This window comes from Lathyrus oleraceus, chromosome 1, assembly GCF_024323335.1.
Source record: "Lathyrus oleraceus cultivar Zhongwan6 chromosome 1, CAAS_Psat_ZW6_1.0, whole genome shotgun sequence".
Lineage (NCBI taxonomy): Eukaryota > Viridiplantae > Streptophyta > Magnoliopsida > Fabales > Fabaceae > Lathyrus > Lathyrus oleraceus.
The window spans coordinates 394,690,353-394,716,335 of NC_066579.1; the positions used below are offsets into that span (position 1 = coordinate 394,690,353).

The 25,983-nt window shown below is 35.4% G+C and overlaps 1 protein-coding gene across 1 annotated transcript; it reads right to left on the minus strand.

Annotated features, from left to right (window-relative positions):
• Positions 1-5,205: 5,205 nt before the first annotated feature.
• LOC127074287 (uncharacterized) lies at positions 5,206-7,426 on the minus strand. The gene is made up of 2 exons (XM_051015596.1): positions 6,385-7,426; positions 5,206-6,307 (listed from the first exon to the last, which is right to left on the minus strand). Exons 1-2 carry the CDS (start codon positions 7,250-7,252, stop codon positions 5,460-5,462), a joined length of 1,716 nt encoding a protein of 571 aa, XP_050871553.1. The 5' UTR covers positions 7,253-7,426; the 3' UTR covers positions 5,206-5,459.
• Between the last annotated feature and the right edge of the window lie 18,557 nt (positions 7,427-25,983).

A 25,983-nucleotide genomic window follows, 5' to 3' on the forward strand; every position in this document is an offset into this window, starting at 1 on the left:
TGATACGGTTTAAACATATTCATGCAGGATCATACTAAAACAGTATAGAACCTTCTTGGGGAAGTTTGAGACTTATAATTTTTTTCTACCTGTTTTTAGATATAAAATTAAAAAATATATATATAAATGAAATGATTTTATTTATAATTTAAAATCTACAGGTAAATTCCCAAGAAAATAAAAATTTCTATTAGTGTTCAATGTACATACAAAATAGTTAAATACAATATTCTATTCACATTGTGTGTAAATAACTGACACACCAAGTTCTTTAAACTTGGTTGCATGTAAGTTACACCAGACATGTAAGTTATGATTGTTGCAACTTAACTAATGGTGTTTTTTAAGATTTCATATTCTTACTAACTTTTTGAATATGTTTTATTGATATATATTCCATTGAGTTTTATAAGAGTATTAATTAGAATAAAGTAAATGATATCTTAATCCATTAGAATTTTTTTTAGTGGATTAATGTATATAATCAGTTTGGAGTTTTCTTCTTTGGATTAGAGTTGTGGTATTTTAAAAATTATTAATGGATTAACAATTAAAGTTAATTGATCAAGTCATTTAATTTGGACTATGAATTATTTATTTTTTTAGTCAATTTTTATTTATTTATATAAAAGAGTTTCTCCTCGTTTCATTTTACACTTAAATTCTGGAAAAAAAATCTTATATTTATCTTCTACTCTCTCGATTTTCATTTTTGCTTTTCACAAGACTTGACATAGTATCAAAAGACCGAGATACCCTTGTGAGAGATTTGTTTTAGTAGATGTTTTTCCTTATTTTATTTATTGAAGAGTTTGACTTTATTGTGGATTGTAATTTATATAAGACTTAAATGTTGAAAGTTAAACCTTTTTTTTTATAAATGTTCTTGATCTCGGTTGTGTTAAAATCTTTGTTTGAGTGTTGAACTGATTCTGCAAAAGCTAAAATTTGATTTTAGTTGAACTCTAAAAAGAAAAGTCTCAAGGAAGATAGTATGTCAAGTGGTTAGATCGAATCTGTATAAATCTCTGGTATATTTAATTTTTTCTCTTTTTATTTTTTTAAATTATTTTATTTATATTGCATTCTTTCTTCATCACCTTCATCCTTCTATCTTAATATTAATGACTAAAATAAACATTTAAAAAAGTAAAAATATTTTATAAATTAATAATGAAATTTGAATATCACAATTCATCATCTACCCTTTCATGGGTATAGAGTAACTTGGTCAACATATTAATGTCTTTCAAGTGATGCAATATTCTTGCTACTTTTCAAAGATGTTTGATATCTATATTCTCTAATATACTTGAAAAATATATTGAAGTATTTATGGATAATTTTTATATTCTTTTCTTTTCTAATATGATAAAAGTTTAGTAAATTTATGACTTTTGTTAAACAAGTGTAAAAAATCAAATATAGTCATGAATCGATAAAAATGTCATTCTATGGTTAGAGAGAACATCGTGTTGGGTTATAAAATTTATCACTAGGGATTGAAGTTGACTAGAAAAAAATTAAACACTACTACAAAAAGTATCTTTCGTAACGTCATTTCACCTCGGTCAAAATATCCATTGTGGTAGAATCTATTCACTTAGGTGTTTTTTTTTTCATTTTTAAGCCATTTTTCCAACCGTTGAAAAAAATGGCGTCTGATCATGAGTTCAAATCCTAGTACCTACAGTTTTATTTTTTATTTATCTTTAAGTCATTTTTTACCACGGTTGAAACTTCCAATCATGGTGAAAAATGGTGTGTGGTGATGAGTTTGAAGCCTAACACCTACAGTTTTGTTTTTTATTTATTTTTAATTCAATTTTTACCACGGTTAGAACTTCCAACCGTGGCGACAAGTGGAACATGGTCATGAGTTTGAATCCTATTACCCACAATTTTGTTTTTAATTATTTTTAAGCCACTTCTAACCGTGGTGAAAAGTCATGCAGGGTCATGGAGAAATATAAGGGTGTTTATTGAGTTTTTTCACCGTACATAAACAAAACTTTGTCGTCCATTTAGTGAGTATCAACACTCAAGACACTACCATTAGTGATATGTATGAAACCTAAAACTTAGATGAACTTCTAACTTAGACGAACTTCATCTTCTATCTCCAAACATCATCTTCCATTTGCGACACTCTATTTCTCCACTAAACCAACATCGAAAACATCATTTCTTCGATAAACAAAACTCGAAAACATCATTTTTTTTCATTAACAAATTTCAGAACTTCATCACCTCTTCTCCAACTTGAATCAGACAAGGAAAATATGTATTCAATTTAGCAATGTTATTTGTTGTTATTCTTGTTGTTCTTTTTGTTATTGCTTTTGTTGTTCTTGTTGTTATTCTTGTTGTTGTTCTTCTTCTTCTTCTTCTCTTCTTCTTCTTTCTCTTGTTATTATTGTTGTTTTTGTTTTTATTCTTGATCTTGTTGTTCTTGTTATAGTTCTTGTTATTATTGTTTTTGTTCTTGTTGTTGTTGTTGTTGTTCTATTGTTGTATTTTTTTATTTTATTAAAAGACATACAACAATGGTTATTTAAAGTAATTATTGTGATAGGTTGAGACATACAACAATGGTTGTTTAACGTAATCGTCGCATGACTGTGGTGGAAAGAATCATGCATACAATCACACCTTACCTCACAACAGTTGGTTGAATGCGGTTGTATCATTTTTCCAACCGTTATGAGAGTTGTTTTTTATAATAGTGAAAATAATTGAAAAAATTTGTTCTCCCTTCGATGAAAAGGGCATTAGAAGTTTAAAACATGCATAATTCTATAAGGGGTTTATAAAAGATTTTTTTTAATTACAAAATCTCTTGCTAATCTACTTGTGAAGGATACAACCTTCGAGTTCAATGTTAAATGTCTACCGACATTTAATACTCAAAAGTTTATAGAACGAATAAATAGACTAAAATGAAATAATTGTACTCCAATAAGGAAATAACATTCATCTTAGATCTCAAGAACCACATAATTGTTAATTGTTTCTCAAGGATTAGAATTTAAAATCCATATAAATATCGTCATATTTTTCCTTTAAATAGAGTTTTGAAATCATAGAAATTGTGCATCGCGCCATGATTTCTTAATAAGATGATGTGTCAAGATGATTTTTAAGAAAATCGTGCCACAATGCATTACGATCATGACCCGGTTTTATCAAATCAATTATTCAACCTTTTTATCAAATGATCCCACCATGTTTCTTTCATATTGTGCCACGATTTCAAAAAGACATTTATTCTCTGTTTGTATCATGAGATCATGCCACAATCATCCTTGGTAGTGACATGATTTTGGAAAAGTGAATCTTTCTTTGTTTTGGTATTTTTGTGCTTGTCTTTGCGTCGTTTTCGTCACGATAACCTCCACTATGTGTGAGCATTGTAAAATTATATAGTTAACAATATTTTTATTTAAGTTGAGACTTTCCATGGTGATATTAATTCATGTATAACTTTCTAAGAAATATGCAATTTTAATAGAAAAAGTTATTAGTATGATCGAGGGTCATCACAACTCTAAACTTGAACGGTTACTTGTCTTTAATAAACAAATTTGAGAGATGAGAATTTACAATAATACAACAACTTTGGATGTCTAACAATAACTTCTAAGTTTAAGATTACTTACCGAAGTACTCTCATGCTTATGCTCTAGTGTTACTTTCATTCTCAAACTTCAAGATAGATAAGTATAAGAAAATCTATCCAAATTTCATCTCTAGTCAACTTTTCTCCTTTTCTTAATAATTCACTCAAATGATAATCAAGATTATCATTCTGTCAACATACAAATATCATGTTATCATAGGGCGAAAAAATTAAACACCCAATCAAATTAACCTTACAACATATATTTTTGAGATATTTATGATTGAAACGTGACTTGAGTTTTTAGAGTTATGAACTCTATTATTACAATCACTCCGTCTATAATTTTTTTCTTTATCTTTTTACCATAGAATATAGTTCAACAAATGATACTAGATTATTGATATTTGATTTTCTTTTTTTTCTCATGAATACTTGTTATTCTTTTCTTTATTCTCTTTTTTTTCTATGAATAATTTTTTTATACAATTCTCTCTATTTACATTGTTTTAAGACCACCGCCGCCAAATTTAAATTGTTTCTATTTCACAGGCAACCTCAAACTTAGAACTTATGCTAAATATTTTTTTACCACAAGGAAACGTGGGTAAGAACGAGTATTTAGACCATAAACTTATAATGTAACTTTTAACACAAAGAAATAGATTAGGGTTAAAGGGATTAGCAAAGAATTAATCATAGTTTAAAGTAGTTTGAAAAGGGTATGGAAAGCCACAAAAAATCATGTCCATGTAAAATATGACAATTAACTAAAAGAAAAATCGCAAATTCTAAAAATAAAAAAAATAGATGCACAGATAGACTCAAACAAGGAATAAGTAAAATGTGAAATGTATGCCTCAAACTTCACGAAGATATATATTCTCTCCGTCTCATAAAAAATATCTTATTTGAATAATTCACGGTTCTTAAGAAAATTATTGAATGTATTGATTTTGATGATAAGAATAATATCATTTACTAGAATACCCATATTAAATGTAGTTCAAAGAGTGATTGAATAAAGTGAAAGTTAATAAATAGGAATATATAGTGGAAAAATAATAATAAATGCTGCATTGATATTGTAAAAGGACAATTATTTTGAGATAGAAAAAATATAAATGAGACTTTTTATGAGACGAGAGAATATCTAAAAATTGACAAAATCTAAGATTCTTACTTATAGACTTAGAATGTTTGCCACATTCCGGATATCATCTTAGAGTTTCAAAGGTGATTATTTAAAGGGAGGAACATCTTTGATTATGTCTGTGTCACCTCAAAAGCCATCCTTATATGTTGAAGAAAAGGTCTTTTTGGTGGAAACATGACCTCATGAAAATTGACATTATAAAATCATTTGATAATTTTGATTTTAGCTTCCTTTTCAAAGTTCTTAGATCTTTTGATTTATTGCACTCATGGATTTCCATTCTCCTCCATTATGCAAAATTATCATTATTGATTAATGTGAAAGCTATTCGTTTTTTAATTGCTAGAAGTGAGGCGATGTAATCTCTTGTCAAGCCAGGTGACATTTCATGAGGTAGAAATGTCATTCCTTAGTTATGTTGCAAAACCACTCAAAGAAATGCTAGGAGTACTCAAAATCTGCTATACTCTAACTAATGACATAAACAATAAAACACAACCTCATCCTTAATATTGTATACATAGATGACAAAACAGTAGTGATAAACACTATCATACAGATTAGTTATAAAATATTGTTTTTGTGGAGCAAAATAGACATGTTTTTCACAAAACATACTGAGGTGACATCAACATCTTTGTTCATCACTTGAGGACCACAAAGGCGCATGCCATCTAATTTTCCTCACTCATCTCCCTCATCATCAACTACGATTTCGCCATCCCTTACCTGACCCCAAAGGCGCATGCCATCTAATCTTCCTTCTTCATCCGAGCACAAGAAGGCGGCTTGAGACTTAGCACAATTGAAACCTTCCAAATACTGATGGGCTGCCTGAGACATGGCCTGCTGAACCTTATTTTTCTCGTCACGCAGATTTACCCGAGTGGATTTCAGGAGATCGCGCTCTTTCTTCAAAGCAGATTCTAAGTCAATTTTCTCCTTCTGCCATTTCTCTTGTTTTGTGTCCAAGTCAACCAATTCTTTTTTCAGTTTGTCTTGAGCTTTGTGAGCAACCTCCAGTTTTCGTTTCAACTCTTCAATCTCTTTAATCCTCTTATCCTCTTCATTCTCTTTAGTCAGCTTCTCCAAGCTCTCTGAGATCATAACTTGTTCCATCTCTTTCATAAGAGTTAAAGCGCGTAGCTGGTATACCTTAGCCGCTTCAACCATATCCTCCTTCCTCAGTTTAGAAATACATGGTCTGTCAATCTCTGATGAAGACCCATGTGCATCATCCCACATGGCCTCAAGGTTCTGAACTGGAAGGGTCGGTGCCGGACCAACCGAAGGCACATTCCCTGCACTAGCAAGGAGGACAGGCGAGTTGATGACACGGGTTTGCTTATGAGGAACGGGCTCAGCTGGGACCTCAGATAGTCTTTTTCGCTTCTTTTCCTTAAGCTGGCTACCCGAAGGTGAGGTCACGGTACGGTTGGGAGCTGATGTATGAGTAATCGGATCTGGAGAAGGTTTTAAGTTAATGAATTTCTCCAAGTCCTTTTTCTTGAACATGAATGTCGTCATCTCTGCTGCAAAACAATAAATAAAAACATCAGGTAACAAGCATAACATAGCCAGCAAAACAAGACCTTCGAATGCAACTTACAAAAGTGAGCCATCAAAGCACCACAATTTTCATTTAGTGCTATCAATTTAGCACAATGAAACACAGGTAAATCGATCAGCGGTTGAATTTCTTCCCGCTCAACCTCGTCCAATCGGTCAATCTCAAAGGTATTGAAGGGAATAGGATCAGTTGTCCATTGAAGGGGAAATGGAGAATTTCCCCATTCCTTCAACAAAAACGAAGCCGAAACCGAACCAACTTTAAAGAACCTGTTCTTCCAGTTCTTATAGGAAGAATAAAAACCATTCAACAACCGTCTCCCTGACCGGCCACTTGCAGATATCCATCCCACTTTTCCCGAAACCTTGACTTGGAAGAAATACAGAAACTTATTGGGACTGGGCTCAACACCAACACAAGAACATAGAATCTCGAAAGCTCTTATGAAACCCCATGTATTAGGATGAAGCTGCGAAGGAGCAACATTTAGGGTAGCCAAAACGTCACATTGAAATTTCGAAAAAGGAAGTGAAATTAACAGTTTCTCAAACAGGAACTCATACATATAAATGAAATGTGGTTCATTTTTATCCGTGTGTTGCCAACACACACGTTCTTCTTCGGAACACGGAAGACATGCAAGTTCATCCGTCAGCTGAATCTTTTGTTGCAAACGGAGGATGTCTTCATCTGAGGTAAAGATTGAGTGGTGCTTCAGAACTTGGGGACACACCCATGATTCATAGTTCAGAATGTCAAAAGATGAACATGCATCGTCACTGTTATTAGGGTTTTTTGGGATATTAGGAGGTTGTGTTTGTGAAGGGGATGAACATGTTTCAAGAGACGAATACGAAATGGGTTTTGGTTTTTGAGAGGGAAAAAGCTCTTGCAGAATATTTATCATGTTTGCAAACAAAGAAAGGTAATAATCTCAAAGAAAATGGAGAGAAGATAGAGAAATACCTGATTCAGAAGACATAAAAAGAAGCAATCAAATGAAACACTCCAAATGTGTGCCCACGACTATACTCCGAAAGTGCTTACTATTAAATTAATTGAAACGCTTACCGTTAAATTAAAATGTTTTTTTTCTAACCACAACAGGGCTTCAGCCTTGAGGAGTACAAGAGATTGAAGATTTTTTTTTAAATCATTATTATTTTCAAATTAAATATTAAAAGAATTAAATTATTTATTAAATAAAAAAATTATACGATAAGAATGAGTGTAACTGCATATGACGCTGGCTAATATTTGACGTCACTGTTTATTGTTTTTTAACAATATTGTATACATGTGTCACTTTTTCTGACGATTGTTCAATAATTTTTTTGTTTGTATGCGTCACTTCTCTTACTGTTTCTCATTTTTAAATAACTAAAAAAAATAAAGCATGTGTCATTGGTAGTAGTGACGTCTTCTCTTATTGTATTATGTGCATGCATGCACCATTAATGTTGGTGCTTTAGTGCAAAAAAGTATACATGCGTCACAGGCAGTGACACCTGCTTTTGTCGTATTTTTTTTGTTTGAAAAGTGATTAGATTTATAAATAATTTTAAAATATGGTTATTTTGATATTTAATTTTAAAATAATGGTTACTTAAAAAAAATCAGAGATGATTGTTTAGTATTAAATTATTATTTTTAAACAAAAGAGGGCTTGAATGGTTTACCATTAAGTTAATTTTATAAGCAAACTAATTTGAATGACGAGGAGTACAATAACTACAAACTCTTAATACAAGAAATGAATAAAGATATAGAAAAAAAATAGCAAGTGTTATGACAAAAACTTGTACACTTAAGAGATATAGGACTTTTCCTAAACTTGACTTGATATCCGAAGATATTTTGTCATATGTAATTTTACTAAGAGCCCGTTTGAATCAGTTTTGCTTTTCACTTTTAAAATAAGTTTTATAAAATTGTTTTGGAAAAATATTTTTAAGAAGAGAACTATTAAAAAATTTATTTGGTAACATGACTTTTCAAAACTGTTTTAAAGATGAGAAAATAGAAATATTTGTTTGGTAAATTATTTTTAAAAACAGTTTTAAAAATGAGAAAATAAAAAATGATAACTCAAATGAAAACAGAAATCCAGAAATCCAAAATTAAAAATGAAAAACATGTTAAACCTGTTTTTGTTTTTCACTTTTAAAAACAATAAAAATGAAAGAATTTTTAAAAACAGTTTTCTAGAACATTGTAATCAAACAAATTTTTAATTTTATAAATTTTGAAAACAAAAAAACTGTTTTTAAAAACTAAATCAAACACACCCTAAGTATTTGTATATGTTTTTGATTATTTTTTAATAGTTTGTGTTTGAAATTTATGACAAAATAAGAGAAAGTTACAAAGTTGAAAAAATATAGCAAAATTAATAAAGTGCAAAGAAATTGTGAAGAAAAAGCCAATTATTCACTAGAAAAATCGCGCCCAAGATCGTGTCGCGCCTAACTGGTCGTGCCACAATGAAAAGGCATCGTGACATAATCCAACTGAAAAATCAAATATCGTGGCACGATGAAAATGCACAATGGCACAATTTGTTCTATTTCTTGACACATTGTAACGCCTATAAAAAGAGAAAAAAAGGTTTGAGGAGTTGGACTTTTTGGCAGAGAACTTTGACAGCAAAACAAGTATAGAAACTCCGTGAATGAAGATTTTCATCATCGAAAGCCAAATTCTAATTGGAAATTCATGTATTATATATGTTCTTCTATTGTTAAGAGTCTTGTTATTGCGAGCAGCTAAATTTCTATTGATTAGAGTTTGTTATATGAACTTTGTCGCACCTCGAAAAAATGGGGATACGACTTCAAAGCGAAGCGCGATCGCACGCTCGCAATGATGGACTGAACAGAGTCGCCACCGAACTTTATTTATTCCTAAAAAGGAAAGGGGAAATATCGATAAAACCCAAGACAAAAGAAAGGATAAGATATGGTCATCGCAACCAATATCAGGGTTCGGGAGTCGATTACGCAAGGGGAATGTATTAGCACCCCTCACGTCCGTTGTACTCAACGGGAACCATTAGGTCAGTTGTGTGCGTTAATGTTAGTTTGAAATGTTAGGCTTTTCAATTTATTAGGTAGGAAAGAAAGAAAGGAAGAGGGAAGAAATGTTTTTGGATTTTGTGACGAAGGACTAAACCTAAGTTTTTTTTATTAGTGGACCTGACAAGATTTATAAATCCTGCTCCTACGCATCTCAAAAGAGAAATCAAGGCTTACGTAGTTCTGGGTAGAAAAATGTTTGTTTGTTGGTCGATTTTAGCGAAAGCTATACTGTATTAATCGACGAAAACATTGTTTTACCCAAAACAGATGAGGAGTGGACGCATACCACACATCGAACGGATTTATAAATCTACATTCGGAAAAGCGTCATTTATCTCTACTCAACAATCGTGGCCGAAACATTGTTTTGCATCACCTAAGACAATATATCTTTCATTTATGAAAAAGGTTTTTGATCAATCGCACGGAGGCGAGAAAAGGGTTTGATTGGTTGGATGTATTTTGAGTGATGGCGAGGACTTGGATGAGCGAGATATACATCTCGAATCCTAGTCTCAGGAGTGCACGGTATACACCATGTTCCATTTCCATCTTTATTGAAAAAGCATTAAGGTAGGAATTAGGTATTTTGAAGTTTGAAAGACGAGTACTTGTGACCTACAAGCTCTTACAGCTTGGGTCTAATACTCGGGACTACGTCTGGACATTCCACCCAGGCAGTCTGTTTCTTTCCAATATTGCTAAGAAAATGATTCGAATATTTATGAATGTTTTGGAGGGAAGACGAATATTTATGGCTTGCAAGCTCTTACAGCTTGAGCCTAATATTCGGGATTACGACTGGACATTCCATCCAGGTAACCTTTTTCTTCCAACTTTATTAAGAAGATGGTTTGAGATATTTATAGATGTTTTGGAGAGAAGACGAATATTTACGGCTTGCAAGCTCTTACAGCTTGAGCCTAATATTCGGGATTACGACTGGACATTCCATCCAGGTAACCTTTTTCTTCACGTTTTATTTAGAAAATGATTTGATTATTAGAGTGTTAAAGAGAAGACGAATATTAACGGCTTGCAAGCTCTTATAGCTTGAGCCTAATATTCGGGATTACGACTGGACATTCCATCCAGGTAATCTTTTTCTTCACGTTTTATTTAGAAAACAATTTGAATGTTAAATTAAAACAATTAAAGTACCGAGGTTTGAAATTATTGAAAGTTAAGTTGATTTTGCTTAAGAGCTCATTGTAAGAAGGCCCAAGAGTAAGCCATGTGAGGTTGATGGCGATGCTTAAAAGCAATCGACTTACAAGGGTATAAAGATGGGCTCGACATTGAATCGAGAAAAAATGTGATTTTAATAATTTAAAATGGTTTTGAATGAATGATGCCATTAAAAGAAAACAAATCTATGTTATGATAATGAAACTATGAATATAACAAAGCATAAACATAAAAAATGTTAAAAAAAAAAAACACTACACATGGGTATCGAACTCACTCCACTAAAGATCATACAAACCACCCCTCTCCACCAAACCACCTATGACTAATTATTATTTTAATACTAATTTAGATACATAAACCAAGATAAATTAAAAAAGAGTTAAAATAAAAAAACTAATAAAAAAAGAAAATCTGTTGGACTACCCTAATTAAACCCAGACGCTTGGCTGTTGGGTTTTTCAATGGGAATATGAATTGAAAAGGAGGAAACATTTATTAACTATTTAGGAAGTTTAAACAAAAATTTTAATGGTTTCAAAAACTTATTCTGTTTAAAACGAATTAAAGAAAAATAAAAACAAATTGGAATAGTAACAGAATTCTTTCCCAATCTCACTTTTCTCTCACACTCTCAAACAAAACTCATAGTCGCGTCCCTCTCATCGCTCTCTCAAACCTCAAGATTTTTCTCTCTCGCTCTCAAACGCTATCCCTCAACCTCAAGACTTTTCTCTCTCGCTCTCAAACGCTATCCCTCAACCTCAAGACTTTTCTCTCTCGCTCTCAAACGCTATCCCTCAACCTCGTGAATCTCTCTCACTCACTCTCAGCAAAACTCACAGTTTTAAAGAAATCCGAAGTTTACCTCCGGCGGCGATTTGGTAGTGACGATGACGATGAAGCCTAAACTTCACTCTTTCCTCTCTAATCCAGGTATGTTTCGATTTTGGGGTTTCGATTTTGGGGTTAGGGTTCTTGGTCGAATTTGGTCCGCCTCCCTTTTTTTCTCAAATTTTTCCTCCTCTTTACTGATTCGCCTCTCCCTATTTATGTTCACCGCTTAGGGTTTCGAATTGGTCCCTTGGGTTCCAAAAGAGTATCTCTGTAAACATCCTTTTGATGCTCAGAAATTGGGTTGGCCTGTTTATTGTTAAATTCGAAAAAAGGTAAACATGTCTACACTTTCTCCTTGAAATTTGTCTTCATTCCTTTTTTGGGATATTCCTTGAATTACTGCCTTTGCTAATTACTTTATCCTTTTTACTGCAGTGAATTTCTTAGAACATGGAGGTTGTGGATGAGGTTGAGGTTCAAGGTGAGTGTTGTCTGCATTACCGTCTGCGTGTAATTATTGAATTGGGCATAAATGTTGTATGGTTTAGTTTGTTATTCACAGGGTTTGGTTTAATTTTTTTTGCAGGTTATGGCTGGTGCGATCGGTTATGGTCCAGGTTGTATGGTGCTTGGTTTTTCTCACTTGTCTGCTATAATCATCTTTTGTTTTCTTTGGGGCTGTGTTTTATCTGCTTCCAGAATATTCAAGTACCATTTCCTTGTTGTAGCTTGCATTCGCTCAACATAAGAATTCATAAGAGGATCCATTGCACCACTCTCAGAGCAGACTTGGGCCAAAGACTCGTCAACCCCAAGGCCAATTAGGTTATCTTGGTATTCAACCACCCAACCAATTACCTTTAATATTTCAATACTTGTTAATCCATTGGCCTTGTCACTAAGCAACCTTAGCATCTGAATAAACCTCTCAGTGTACAAATTTACCATTAGTTGGAATATTTCATATCTCGGAGGAAAGCAGGGGGCAACATAGTCATAGGTATCTCCAAGTTCCTCCCCAATCGCTCGAGCTTCCTCTAATGCTGCTTTCAGGTCCTCAACCGCAAGCTCATTTAGAAGTTTGTTAAATCATCCTTCAACAATCTTCCTAATTTGCTCGTAACACTTATCCTTATAGCCTCACCCCTGAACCTTCAATTTTTTGTTGTGTTAAATTATTCGAAGCCATCGCGCTTGAAGGTTTTATGGCATTTCTATGAGGATTTGTGGCTTTTCTTTTTTTACGGAATACACTGATATTTTCTTTGTGTGTATCATGCAGGTATTTTACAGGAACCTGTCCGAAAGTAAATCAAACATACTGCATCAAAGTTTACTTTCCCTTCTTGGCAGTTGTTTTCTTTCTAGTACTACTAGAAATGATTTTGGGATCTACCCAAACTTTAGAACCATTCAATTTTTTTGATTTGCTTCTTCTGCTGTTTTTCACTTGGGATTTTCTTTGATTGTGATTTTCAAAAATGTTTAAACCAGGCTTAATTTGAATATTTTGTTGTACAGGTTTTACCACATTTGCATTAGAAACTTTGACTCAAAATTACCACGGCAGGCTGAGCCATGGGAGTTGCTGGTGAAAAATCGAGCTTGCAATTGACTCCACTGATTGACGACACCAACTTGGTTTTTTCAGAGAAAATACCTTGGAGCAACAGGAAGAATTTGAACCAACGATGAAGAAATCAGCAATTGAGTCACCCTTTTGAAAGTGCTTTTGAAGCATTAGCAACATTTTGTTCGCTCTTGGAGAGTACCAAGCCAGCCTCATAGTCCCTTCTTTCACACCCCGTTGCAATCCAGCTTGATTTGAACAAATGTATGTTTACAGCAATCTCCATGTATGAAGTACAATGAATGTGTCCCCCTCTTGTAATAAAGATCCGAGTGCCAACTGTTTTTTCTTGTAAATTAAGTATGCCTTGGACAAACTTATGTTTTGTAAAAAAAATGACATTATTGTGAATGAAGAAAATTAGCGTCTCTTATAGCAATTCAAAAGAAGCCTTTCCTTGTATCTTCAGGACTTCATGTATTCAAGTGGTGATGTTTACAGGTTATGAGTTAATCCACTTGCCACGGGAACGATGGTTATGAGTGAGTGGATGTGGCAAAAATGAATGAAGTAATTAAAATATGAATGAGTATGTGTATGGATGAATGGAAGCTTTTCAATGTGAATGAAAAATGTGAATGCAAATTTGAACATGATATATAGAAATATGAGATGGAGTATAGATGGAATCTTCTTGAATTAAGATTGAAAGGAAAAATGACGTAATTGAAATATGAATGATTATGTAGAATTCCTTCAATATTAAAGGATTCCCTTTTTTTAAAGGTGAATGAAGCAAATATGAATGTAAATTTGGAACGTGAAAAATGTAAAAAATAATAAAAAAAATAAAAATAAATATGAAATAGTAAATATGATCATGAATGAAGGATATGAAGGTGAGTGAAGAAAGAATGGAAATGAGTGATTGATGGGAAGAAAATTTCAGGGCCAAAATCGGGGTATGACAGTTGCCTCTATTTAAACATCCTCCACTAGAGGAAAATGAAACAGTATTTTTTCATCGGATCGTAGTGGGGGATGGTTAAATACCATGGAGACCCAGATTTTGAACCTGAAAAATGAAAATGCTATGATATGATATGCATGGATGAAGGACTCTATATTTTTTGTGATTTTTTTTATCTGCTAGGGATATGGTGAACCCTTGACAGGAGATGCTACTAGACAGACCAATCTGTGGGGAATGCTGGTGGTCCACAGGGAGACAGACAAATGGTAAAAAAAACAAACTCGCTGGGGAAGACAAATCCGACTGGAGAATCAGACACAACGGGGAGTGCTCAAAGTGAAATTTGGTAATCGATACTTGGAATACATGAGGTTTCGGTAGTAAGTTCACATATGACTTACTACCCCGAATAAAGGAAAAGATGCTACAACCAGTTCACATATGACCTGACAACGCTGGGGAATATCAAGAAGTTCTGACAGCCGGTTCAGGTATGACCTAACAAACTCAGAAAAATTCAAGAAGAGTGTATCAACATGTTCATATATGACCTGATAATACTGGAACAAACATACAGAAAGACTCTTTAGAACAGGTTCATATATGAACTGACACCGGAATAAAAGTTCAACAACAGGTTCATATATGACCTGAATAGTATTGAACAAAACTGGAAAAACTCTTCAGAGCAGGTTCAAGTATGACCTGACCCCTAAATAAAACTCAACAACAGGTTCATATATGACCTGAATGGTATTGAACAAAAGGAAAAAACTTCAGAACAAGTTCAAGTATGACCTGACACTGGAATAAAGCTCAACAACAGGTTCATATATGACCTGAATAGTATTTAACAAAAATTGGATTTGAAAATGACTGCGAAAACCGGATGTGGTTTTAAGGGCACCAAATACAAACTGGAATCAAAGGTCAAAGGATCTAGGATCGACAACAAGACCTGAGTCAATGCAAAATGAGCACGAAGTACATTTCGGCTATGCATGATTTGAATTTCCTTTTATGCATGATATATGAATGATCATGATTATGAGAATGCTGACACTGGGCAGACTGGGAGTTTGTAAAGGCTTTTTATGGAAGCTCATGATTCCTCAACACCGGGAACTCAACCAAATATTTTATGATAGATGTTGCAAAAGGAGGATTCTATCCAGTTTGATAACCACAACTTTGCCAATGGGATCCTTTTGGAGGATTAATGAATCGTGCTAGCATAATTTTCGGGCACTCGTCTTAAACTCAATAGTTGTTGACGTATGGCAGAACTTGTTTAAGCAGTTTGAAAGCACGAAGAAAGAGGTTCTGCCCCTCTGTGGCTCATCTTGCCCCAGTTTGTTGGGTCTTTGGAAATGTTCACCTTGAAAGTGGGTTTGGAAACAACTTTCCACGAGACTACCTCAAGATGGCTTGCCCCAAGTGTTTGAAACCTGCAGTGGTCTGAACTTGACTAACCAAATGTTAGAATGGTAGACTCTTGATCGACTGCCCTTTGGATAGTTGGACTCATTGAGCTCTGAGGTGACTTGCCCCGGTCTGAGTCTTGAAGCAAATTACTCCTGGCTAACTGAACCTTGGAGTGATTGGACTTACTGAGCTCTGAGGTGGCTTGCCCCGGTCTGATTCTTGAAGCAGATTACTCTTGGCTAGATGACCCTTAGGGTGATTAGCTTGAATTCACTGATGCTCAAAGTGATTTGCCCCTGTTTGGACTTCTTTCACTTTATCAAGTTCCTCAACTGTATTTGGAATTTCTTGATGCTAAGTGTTGACTTGCAAATAAGATTGTTCATTCAAAAATGGTAATTTTAATTCCATGCTTATGCAAAAATTTGAAATCAAAATTTATTGATATGAACGGGTGAAATATAGTGAATGAGTCGTTGATAAGAACACAATGGTGATCAAGTCATTCACAGTGTGCACGTTGGTGCCATCAAATGATTAACAAAAATCGTTTGGAGTCAAGTTAACACCACCTTGTTATAGTATGCTTTCAAAATAAACCCTGCCTTAATTAGGTCTTTTAAGGGTTGTAACATGGTCTGGTTCACGGTTTTTTGAAACAAAAGGATATAAGGCTCAAAATTTATTTTTACCCACCCCTTCTTCTTGATGATCTCCAGTTCCTATGTTCAGTTACACGCATTCGACTTCCAAGAGGGTTCGAAGGTGTGATGAGGATTCAAGACGAATTTTCTTGAAATGGCAGTCACCTTATTTTGTTTTTATCGAGGATTTAATGACCTCCTTTGATTGTTTTTCCTTATCCCTGATTTTTCCTGGACCACTTCTTTGAAGCTTTCGGTCCATCGGGATGCCCTAACTTTTGCCTAAGTCATTTTGTGGTATTTGACTTAGCGAGTTTTTTCAATCTTTTTTTAAAAAAAAAAGGTGTTGACTGCCATATTATTGATGGATAAGGATCAACCAACACTAATTTTAGCTTTTCTCAACTTCTACGACACTTCAACATGTGTGTGAAGGATAACATGTGGTTGAACCTAATTGGAGGGTGCACATATGGACGATTTTTTGAAAGATCGAATGCACGATCAAACTAATCTGAACAACTACCCTGCCCCAGGTTAAGATTAAGGGTTTTAGATCCGAAATAAACAACAACTTCTAGGCTCAAAGCGGTTGACTAGGGATTAACTCCTTATCTCTTCAGTGTTTGGGGATTTGAAACAATGCCTTACATCATCGACAAGGTTTTACTCAAAAGCATACCACAATAATTTCAGGTGTTTCGCTTTCATCATCCTCCTTCCAATCTTTGTTAACACAACAGTTTGATAAACAAAAGTGAATGAGAGGAGTATTTTTTTTTGTTTTTTGTTTTTTAACATAAATGAAAAACGAGTGAATACAAATGGATTAATTCAAAAGATGCATAAACGTTTCATTAATCTTACCAATTCAAAGAAAACAACAATGCTTAAAAGCAATTAACAATCAACATGCAAGGAAACTACAAAGAAATGCTAAGACAGCCAAATGATTGCCAACTTTGGGGAATTGACTTCTTCAAACTTGAAGGTTGGGATCACCAAGCTTTTTGACATTGGCATGATGATCTTCAAATTCTTTTCCTTCAATCTCATCGTTGAACGCAACCCTCCTGGATCCACTACTCACTTCTCCTCTTCTTTCATTGGTATGGGTCGTGACATTGGAAATCCAAGGCGGTATCTCAATGCTCTTACCAGGAAATAATGATAGTTCATTAGCCACATCCCTGACATCTTCCTTGTGGTACAAAACCTTGAGGGGTCTCAAGCGTCCTTTCCCTTTCTCATTACCTGGCCCAGAAATCAAGGTATATGTAACTGAGCCCTCCTCCTTGAGTGTTCAATCCTTGCATCTTGAGCTTAAAACTCTTGCATTCCTCGATGGAGTGCCCCATTGTTCCAGTATGGTATTCGCACTTGATCTTCGGGTGATCTTCTTCAAAGACTAAGCTCTTTTTGTTAATCAACTCTCGTACCAAGGCTTTCAGCGCTAAGCAAGAATCTAGGTCATGTCCCACTGCCCCTTTGTGGAATTCACATGTTGCATTTGGATTGTACCATGGCAGGAATGGTGACACAGGTGTGAGAGCTCGAGGGGTCACCAAAGCATTCTGGATCAGCTGTGGATAGAGCTTGCTATATGGCACCGGAATTGGGTCATTGTGATTTTTGTTCCTCTTGTTCTGATTCTGATTTTTGTTCTGAACCTGACTTCGGTGATTTTGAGGAGGAATAGCCAGAGGATGTTGATGATGACGTCATGAGGGAGGGCCATATGTCGGTAGACAAGGAGTTGCCATATAGAATTTCCCTTGACTTGGGGTAACACCAGATGGATGTGGGGTATTAGCTCTCTTTGTTGCAGCAGTGTATATTGGGTGACCCTATTTTCCCAACAAGACTTGCAGGGTTTCCAAGACCCATCTCATTTGGCTCTTCAAAAGATTAAGTTCCTCATTCAGTGCTTCTTGGCTTTTCCTTAGCTCGTCCATCATCTCCTGAGACATGGTTCTTTGTTCTAAACGCGTGTTAGGAATCACTTTGTTGATCACGGACAAAGGATGGATGAGTTTTTTTTTTGGTATTTTGTCTGGAAAATGACATGCGTTATGATGAGATGCAGATGCAATGAAATGTGAATGAATGCTATGCAAGCCATGCATATTTGTGTTTTTTTTCAATACACGGGTTCAAAAGTCCGAGGTACTGATAAATTTGATTGCTTTTCCAAAACGGGGTTCTCACCGGGTATGACCTAGGGTTACAAAGGTTCCTAGAGTCATGGATCCATTAGATTGTTTGCTACCTGCGGCAACTTACTTGTCGGGCATCAACTCCATCTAAAGAATCTACTCTAAGTGAGGTTCTCGCATCGATCCAACGAGAAATACATCTCGCAGACCCACACTACGCAACCATCTTTCCTAGTTGGGCAAAGAACTAAGGTTCTACAAATGGTTCTTAGAGTCATGGATCCTAAAGAAAATATCGAAGCTTACGGCAACTTACTTGCCGAGCGATAACATCCTCTCAAGAATCTACTCTAAGTAAGGTTCTCGTACCGGCCCAACGAGAAATACATCTCGCGGACCCGCACTACTCAACCTCGTCCTATCTTACGTTTTTACTCGAGACTCGGGTAAAAAGTCTTCCCCACAAGGTTTGCAATCAGAGTATCCAAGTACCACACCATAATCGAACCAATACAACAGATTCATATCAATATGACAATAGAGATAGTAAAAACAATAAAGAAAAGCCACATAGGTAAACAAACAAAGGCACACAACGACCTAACTAGGCTTGACTCACTTAGGGACAACCATCCCCAGCAGAGTCGCCATCTGTCGCACCTCGAAAAAATGGGGATACGACTTCAAAGCGAAGCGCGATCGCACGCTCGCAATGATGGACTGAACAGAGTCGCCACCGAACTTTATTTATTCCTAAAAAGGAAAGGGGAAATATCGATAAAACCCAAGACAAAAGAAAGGATAAGATATGGTCATCGCAACCAATATCAGGGTTCGGGAGTCGATTACGCAAGGGGAAGGTATTAGCACCCCTCACGTCCGTTGTACTCAACAGGAACCATTAGGTCAGTTGTGTGCGTTAATGTTAGTTTGAAATGTTAGGCTTTTCAATTTATTAGGTAGGAAAGAAAGAAAGGAAGAGGGAAGAAATGTTTTTGGATTTTGTGACGAAGGACTAAACCTAAGTTTTTTTTATTAGTGGGCCTGACAAGATTTATAAATCCTGCTCCTACGTATCTCAAAAGAGAAATCAAGGCTTACGTAGTTCTGGGTAGAAAAATGTTTGTTTATTGGTCGATTTTAGCGAAAGCTATACTGTATTAATCGATGAAAACATTGTTTTACCCAAAACAGATGAGGAGTGGACGCATACCACACATCGAACAGATTTATAAATCTACATTCGGAAAAGCGTCATTTATCTCTACTCAACAATCGTGGCCGAAACATTGTTTTGCATCACCTAAGACAATATATCTTTCATTTATGAAAAAGGTTTTTGATCAATCGCACGGAGGCGAGAAAAGGGTTTGATTGGTTGGATGTATTTTGAGTGATGGCGAGGACTTGGATGAGCGAGATATACATCTCGAATCCTAGTCTCAGGAGTGCACGGTATACACCATGTTCCATTTCCATCTTTATTGAAAAAGTATTAAGGTAGGAATTAGGTATTTTGAAGTTTGAAAGACGAGTACTTGTGACCTACAAGCTCTTACAGCTTGGGTCTAATACTCGGGACTACGTCTGGACATTCCACCCAGGCAGTCTGTTTCTTTCCAATATTGCTAAGAAAATGATTCGAATATTTATGAATGTTTTGGAGGGAAGACGAATATTTATGGCTTGCAAGCTCTTACAGCTTGAGCCTAATATTCGGGATTACGACTGGACATTCCATCCAGGTAACCTTTTTCTTCCAACTTTATTAAGAAGATGGTTTGAGATATTTATAGATGTTTTGGAGAGAAGACGAATATTTACGGCTTGCAAGCTCTTACAGCTTGAGCCTAATATTCGGGATTACGACTGGACATTCCATCCAGGTAACCTTTTTCTTCACGTTTTATTTAGAAAATGATTTGATTATTAGAGTGTTAAAGAGAAGACGAATATTAACGGCTTGCAAGCTCTTACAGCTTGAGCCTAATATTCGGGATTACGACTGGACATTCCATCCAGGTAATCTTTTTCTTCACGTTTTATTTAGAAAACAATTTGAATGTTAAATTAAAACAATTAAAGTACCGAGGTTTGAAATTATTGAAAGTTAAGTTGATTTTGCTTAAGAGCTCATTGTAAGAAGGCCCAAGAGTAAGCCATGTGAGGTTGATGGCGATGCTTAAAAGCAATCGACTTACAAGGGTATAAAGATGGGCTCGACATTGAATCGAGAAAAAATGTGATTTTAATAATTTAAAATGATTTTGAATGAATGATGCCATTAAAAGAAAACAAATCTATGTTATGATAATGAAACTATGAATATAACAAAGCATAAACATAAAAAATGTTAAAAAAAAAAAAAAAACTACACATGGGTATCGAACTCACTCCACTAAAGATCATACAAACCACCCCTCTCCACCAAACCACCTATGACTAATTATTATTTTAATACTAATTTAGATACATAAACCAAGATAAATTAAAAAAGAGTTAAAATAAAAAAACTAATAAAAAAAGAAAATCTGTTGGACTACCCTAATTAAACCCAGACGCTTGGCTGTTGGGTTTTTCAATGGGAATATGAATTGAAAAGGAGGAAACATTTATTAACTATTTAGGAAGTTTAAACAAAAATTTTAATGGTTTCAAAAACTTATTCTGTTTAAAACGAATTAAAGAAAAATAAAAACAAATTGGAATAGTAACAGAATCGTTCTTTCCCAATCTCACTTTTCTCTCACACTCTCAAACAAAACTCACAGTCGCGTCCCTCTCATCGCTCTCTCAAACCTCAAGATTTTTCTCTCTCGCTCTCAAACGCTATCCCTCAACCTCAAGACTTTTCTCTCTCGCTCTCAAACGATATCCCTCAACCTCAAGACTTTTCTCTCTCGCTCTCAAACGCTATCCCTCAACCTCGTGAATCTCTCTCACTCACTCTCAGCAAAACTCACAGTTTTAAAGAAATCCGAAGTTTACCTCCGGCGGCGATTTGGTAGTGACGATGACGATGAAGCCTAAACTTCACTATTTCCTCTCTAATCCAGGTATGTTTCGATTTTGGGGTTAGGGTTCTTGGTCGAATTTGGTCCGCCTCCCTTTTTTTCTCAAATTTTTCCTCCTCTTTACTGATTCGCCTCTCCCTATTTATGTTCACCGCTTAGGGTTTCGAATTGGTCCCTTGGGTTCCAAAAGAGTATCTCTGTAAACATCCTTTTGATGCTCAGAAATTGGGTTGGCCTGTTTATTGTTAAATTCGAAAAAAGGTAAACAGGCCTACACTTTCTCCTTGAAATTTGTCTTCATTCCTTTTTTGGGATATTCCTTGAATTACTGCCTTTGCTAATTACTTTATCCTTTTTACTGCAGTGAATTTCTTAGAACATGGAGGTTGTGGATGAGGTTGAGGTTCAAGGTGAGTGTTGTCTGCATTACCGTCTGCGTGTAATTATTGAATTGGGCATAAATGTTGTATGGTTTGGTTTGTTATTCACAGGGTTTGGTTTAATTTTTTTTGCAGGTTATGGTTGGTGCGATCGGTTATGGTCCAGGTTGTATGGTGCTTGGTTTTTCTCACTTGTCTGCTATAATCATCTTCTATTTTCTTTGGGGCTGTGTTTTATCTGCTTCCAGAATATTCAAGTACCATTTCCTTGTTGTAGCTTGCATTCGCTCAACATAAGAATTCATAAGAGGATCCATTGCACCACTCTCAGAGCAGACTTGGGCCAAAGACTCGTCAACCCCAAGGCCAATTAGGTTATCTTGGTATTCAACCACCCAACCAGTTACCTTTAGTATTTCAATATTTGTTAATCCATTGGCCTTGTCACTAAGCAACCTTAGCATCTGAATAAACCTCTCAGTGTACAAATTTACCATTAGTTGGAATATTTCATATCTCGGAGGAAAGCAGGGGGCAACATAGTCATAGGTATCTCCAAGTTCCTCCCCAATCGCTCGAGCTTCCTCTAATTCTGCTTTCAGGTCCTCAACCGCAAGCTCATTTAGAAGTTTGTTAAATCGTCCTTCAACAATCTTCCTAATTTGCTCGTAACACTTATCCTTATAGCCTCACCCCTGAACCTTCAATTTTTTGTTGTGTTAAATTATTCGAAGCCATCGCGCTTGAAGGTTTTATGGCATTTCTATGAGGATTTGTGGCTTTTCTTTTTTTACGGAATACACTGATATTTTCTTTGTGTGTATCATGCAGGTATTTTACAGGAACCTGTACGAAAGTAAATCAAACATACTGCATCAAAGTTTACTTTCCCTTCTTGGCAGTTGTTTTCTTTCTAGTACTACTAGAAATGATTTTGGGATCTACCCAAACTTTAGAACCATTCAATTTTTTTGATTTGCTTCTTCTGCTGTTTTTCACTTGGGATTTTCTTTGATTGTGATTTTCAAAAATGTTTAAACCAGGCTTAATTTGAGTATTTTGTTGTACAGGTTTTACCACATTTGCATTAGAAACTTTGACTCAAAATTGCCACGGCAGGCTGAGCCATGGGAGTTGCTAGTGAAAAACCGAGCTTGCAATTGACTCCACTGATTGACGACACCAACTTGGTTTTTTCAGAGAAAATACATTGGAGCAACAGGAAGAATTTGAACCAACGGTGAAGAAATCAGCAATTGAGTCACCCTTTTGAAAGTGCTTTTGAAGCATCAGCAACATTTTGTTCGCTCTTGGAGAGTACCAAGCCAGCCTCATAGTCCCTTCTTTCACACCCCGTTGCAATCCAGCTTGATTTGAACAAATGTATGTTTACAGCAATCTCCATGTATGAAGTACAATGAATGTGTCCCCCTCTTGTAATAAAGATCCGAGTGCCAACTGTTTTTTCTTGTAAATTAAGTATGCCTTGGACAAACTTATGTTTTGTAAAAAAAATGACATTATTGTGAATGAAGAAAATTAGCGTCTCTTATAGCAATTCAAAAGAAGCCTTTCCTTGTATCTTCAGGAATTCATGTATTCAAGTGGTGATGTTTACAGGTTACGAGTTAATCCACTTGCCACAGGAACGATGGTTATGAGTGAGTGGATGTGGCAAAAATGAATGAAGTAATTAAAATATGAATGAGTATGTGTATGGATGAATGGAAGCTTTTCAATGTGAATGAAAAATGTGAATGCAAATTTGAACATGATATATAGAAATATGAGATGGAGTATAGATGGAATCTCCTTGAATTAAGATTGAAAGGAAAAATGACGTAATTGAAATATGAATGATTATGTAGAATTCCTTCAATATTAAAGGATTCCCTTTTTTTTAAGGTGAATGAAACAAATATGAATGTAAATTTGGAACGTGAAAAATGTAAAAAATAATAAAAAAATAAAAATAAATATGAAATAGTAAATATGATCATGAATGAAGGATATGAAGGTGAGTGAAGAAAGAATGCAAACGAGTGATTGATGGGAAGAAAATTTCAGGGCCAAAATCGGGGTATGACAGTTGCCCCTATTTAAACATCCTCCACTAGAGCAAAATGAAACAATATTTTTTCATCGGATCGCAGTGGGGGATGGTTAAATACCATGGAGACCCAGATTTTGAACCTGAAAAATGAAAATGCTATGATATGATATGCATGGATGAAGGACTCTATATTTTTTGTGATTTTTTTTATCTGCTAGGGATATGGTGAACCCTTGACAGGAGATGCTACTAGACAGACCAATCTGTGGGGAATGCTGGTGGTCCACAGGGAGACAGACAAATGGTAAAAAAAACAAACTCGCTGGGGAAGACAAATCCGGCTGGAGAATCAGACACAACGGGGAGTGCTCAAAGTGAAATTTGGTAATCGATACTTGGAATACATGAGGTTTCGGTAGTAAGTTCACATATGACTTACTACCCCGAATAAAGGAAAAGATGCTACAACCAGTTCACATATGACCTGACAACGCTGGGGAATATCAAGAAGTTCTGACAGCCGGTTCAGGTATGACCTAACAAACTCAGAAAAATTCAAGAAGAGTGTATCAACATGTTCATATATGACCTGATAATACTGGAACAAACATACAGAAAGACTCTTTAGAACAGGTTCATATATGAACTGACACCGGAATAAAAGTTCAACAACAGGTTCATATATGACCTGAATAGTATTGAACAAAACTGGAAAAACTCTTCAGAGCAGGTTCAAGTATGACCTGACCCCTAAATAAAACTCAACAACAGGTTCATATATGACCTGAATGGTATTGAACAAAAGGAAAAAACTTCAGAATAGGTTCAAGTATGACCTGACACTGGAATAAAGCTCAACAACAGGTTCATATATGACCTGAATAGTATTGAACAAAAATTGGATTTGAAAATGACTGCGAAAACCGGATGTGGTTTTAAGGGCACCAAATACAAACTGGAATCAAAGGTCAAAGGATCTAGGATCGACAACAAGACCTGAGTCAATGCAAAATGAGCACGAAGTACATTTCGGCTATGCATGATTTGAATTTCCTTTTATGCATGATATATGAATGATCATGATTATGAGAATGCTGACACTGGGCAGACTGGGAGTTTGTAAAGGCTTTTTATGGAAGCTCATGATTCCTCAACACCGGGAACTCAACCAAATATTTTATGATAGATGTTGCCAAAGGAGGATTCTATCCAGTTTGATAACCACAACTTTGCCAATGGGATCCTTTTGGAGGATTAATGAATCGTGCTAGCATAATTTTCGGGCACTCGTCTTAAACTCAATAGTTGTTGACGTATGGCAGAACTTGTTTAAGCAGTTTGAAAGCACGAAGAAAGAGGTTCTGCCCCTCTGTGGCTCATCTTGCCCCAGTTTGTTGGGTCTTTGGAAATGTTCACCTTGAAAGTGGGTTTGGAAACAACTTTCCACGAGACTACCTCGAGATGGCTTGCCCCAAGTGTTTGAAACCTGCAGTGGTCTGAACTTGACTAACCAAATGTTAGAATGGTAGACTCTTGATCGACTGCCCTTTGGATAGTTGGACTCATTGAGCTCTGAGGTGACTTGCCCCGGTCTGAGTCTTGAAGCAAATTACTCCTGGCTAACTGAACCTTGGAGTGATTGGACTTACTGAGCTCTGAGGTGGCTTGCCCCGGTCTGATTCTTGAAGCAGATTACTCTTGGCTAGATGACCCTTAGGGTGATTAGCTTGAATTCACTGATGCTCAAAGTGATTTTCCCTTGTTTGGACTTCTTTCACTTTATCAAGTTCCTCAACTGTATTTGGAATTTCTTGATGCTAAGTGTTGACTTGCAAATAAGATTGTTCATTCAAAAATGGTAATTTTAATTCCATGCTTATGCAAAAATTTGAAATCAAAATTTATTGATATGAACGGGTGAAATATAGTGAATGAGTTGTTGATAAGAACACGATGGTGATCAAGTCATTCACAGTGTGCAAGTTGGTGCCATCAAATGATTAACAAAAATCGTTTGGAGTCAAGTTAACACCACCTTGTTATAGTATGCTTTCAAAATAAACCCTGCCTTAATTAGGTCTTTTAAGGGTTGTAACGTGGTCTGGTTCATGGTTTTTTGAAACAAAAGGATATAAGGCTCAAAATTTATTTTTACCCACCCCTTCTTCTTGATGATCTCCAGTTCCTATGTTCAGTTACACGCATTCGACTTCCAAGAGGGTTCGAAGGTGTGATGAGGATTCAAGACGAATTTTCTTGAAATGGCAGTCACCTTATTTTGTTTTTATCGAGGATTTAATGACCTCCTTTGATTGTTTTTC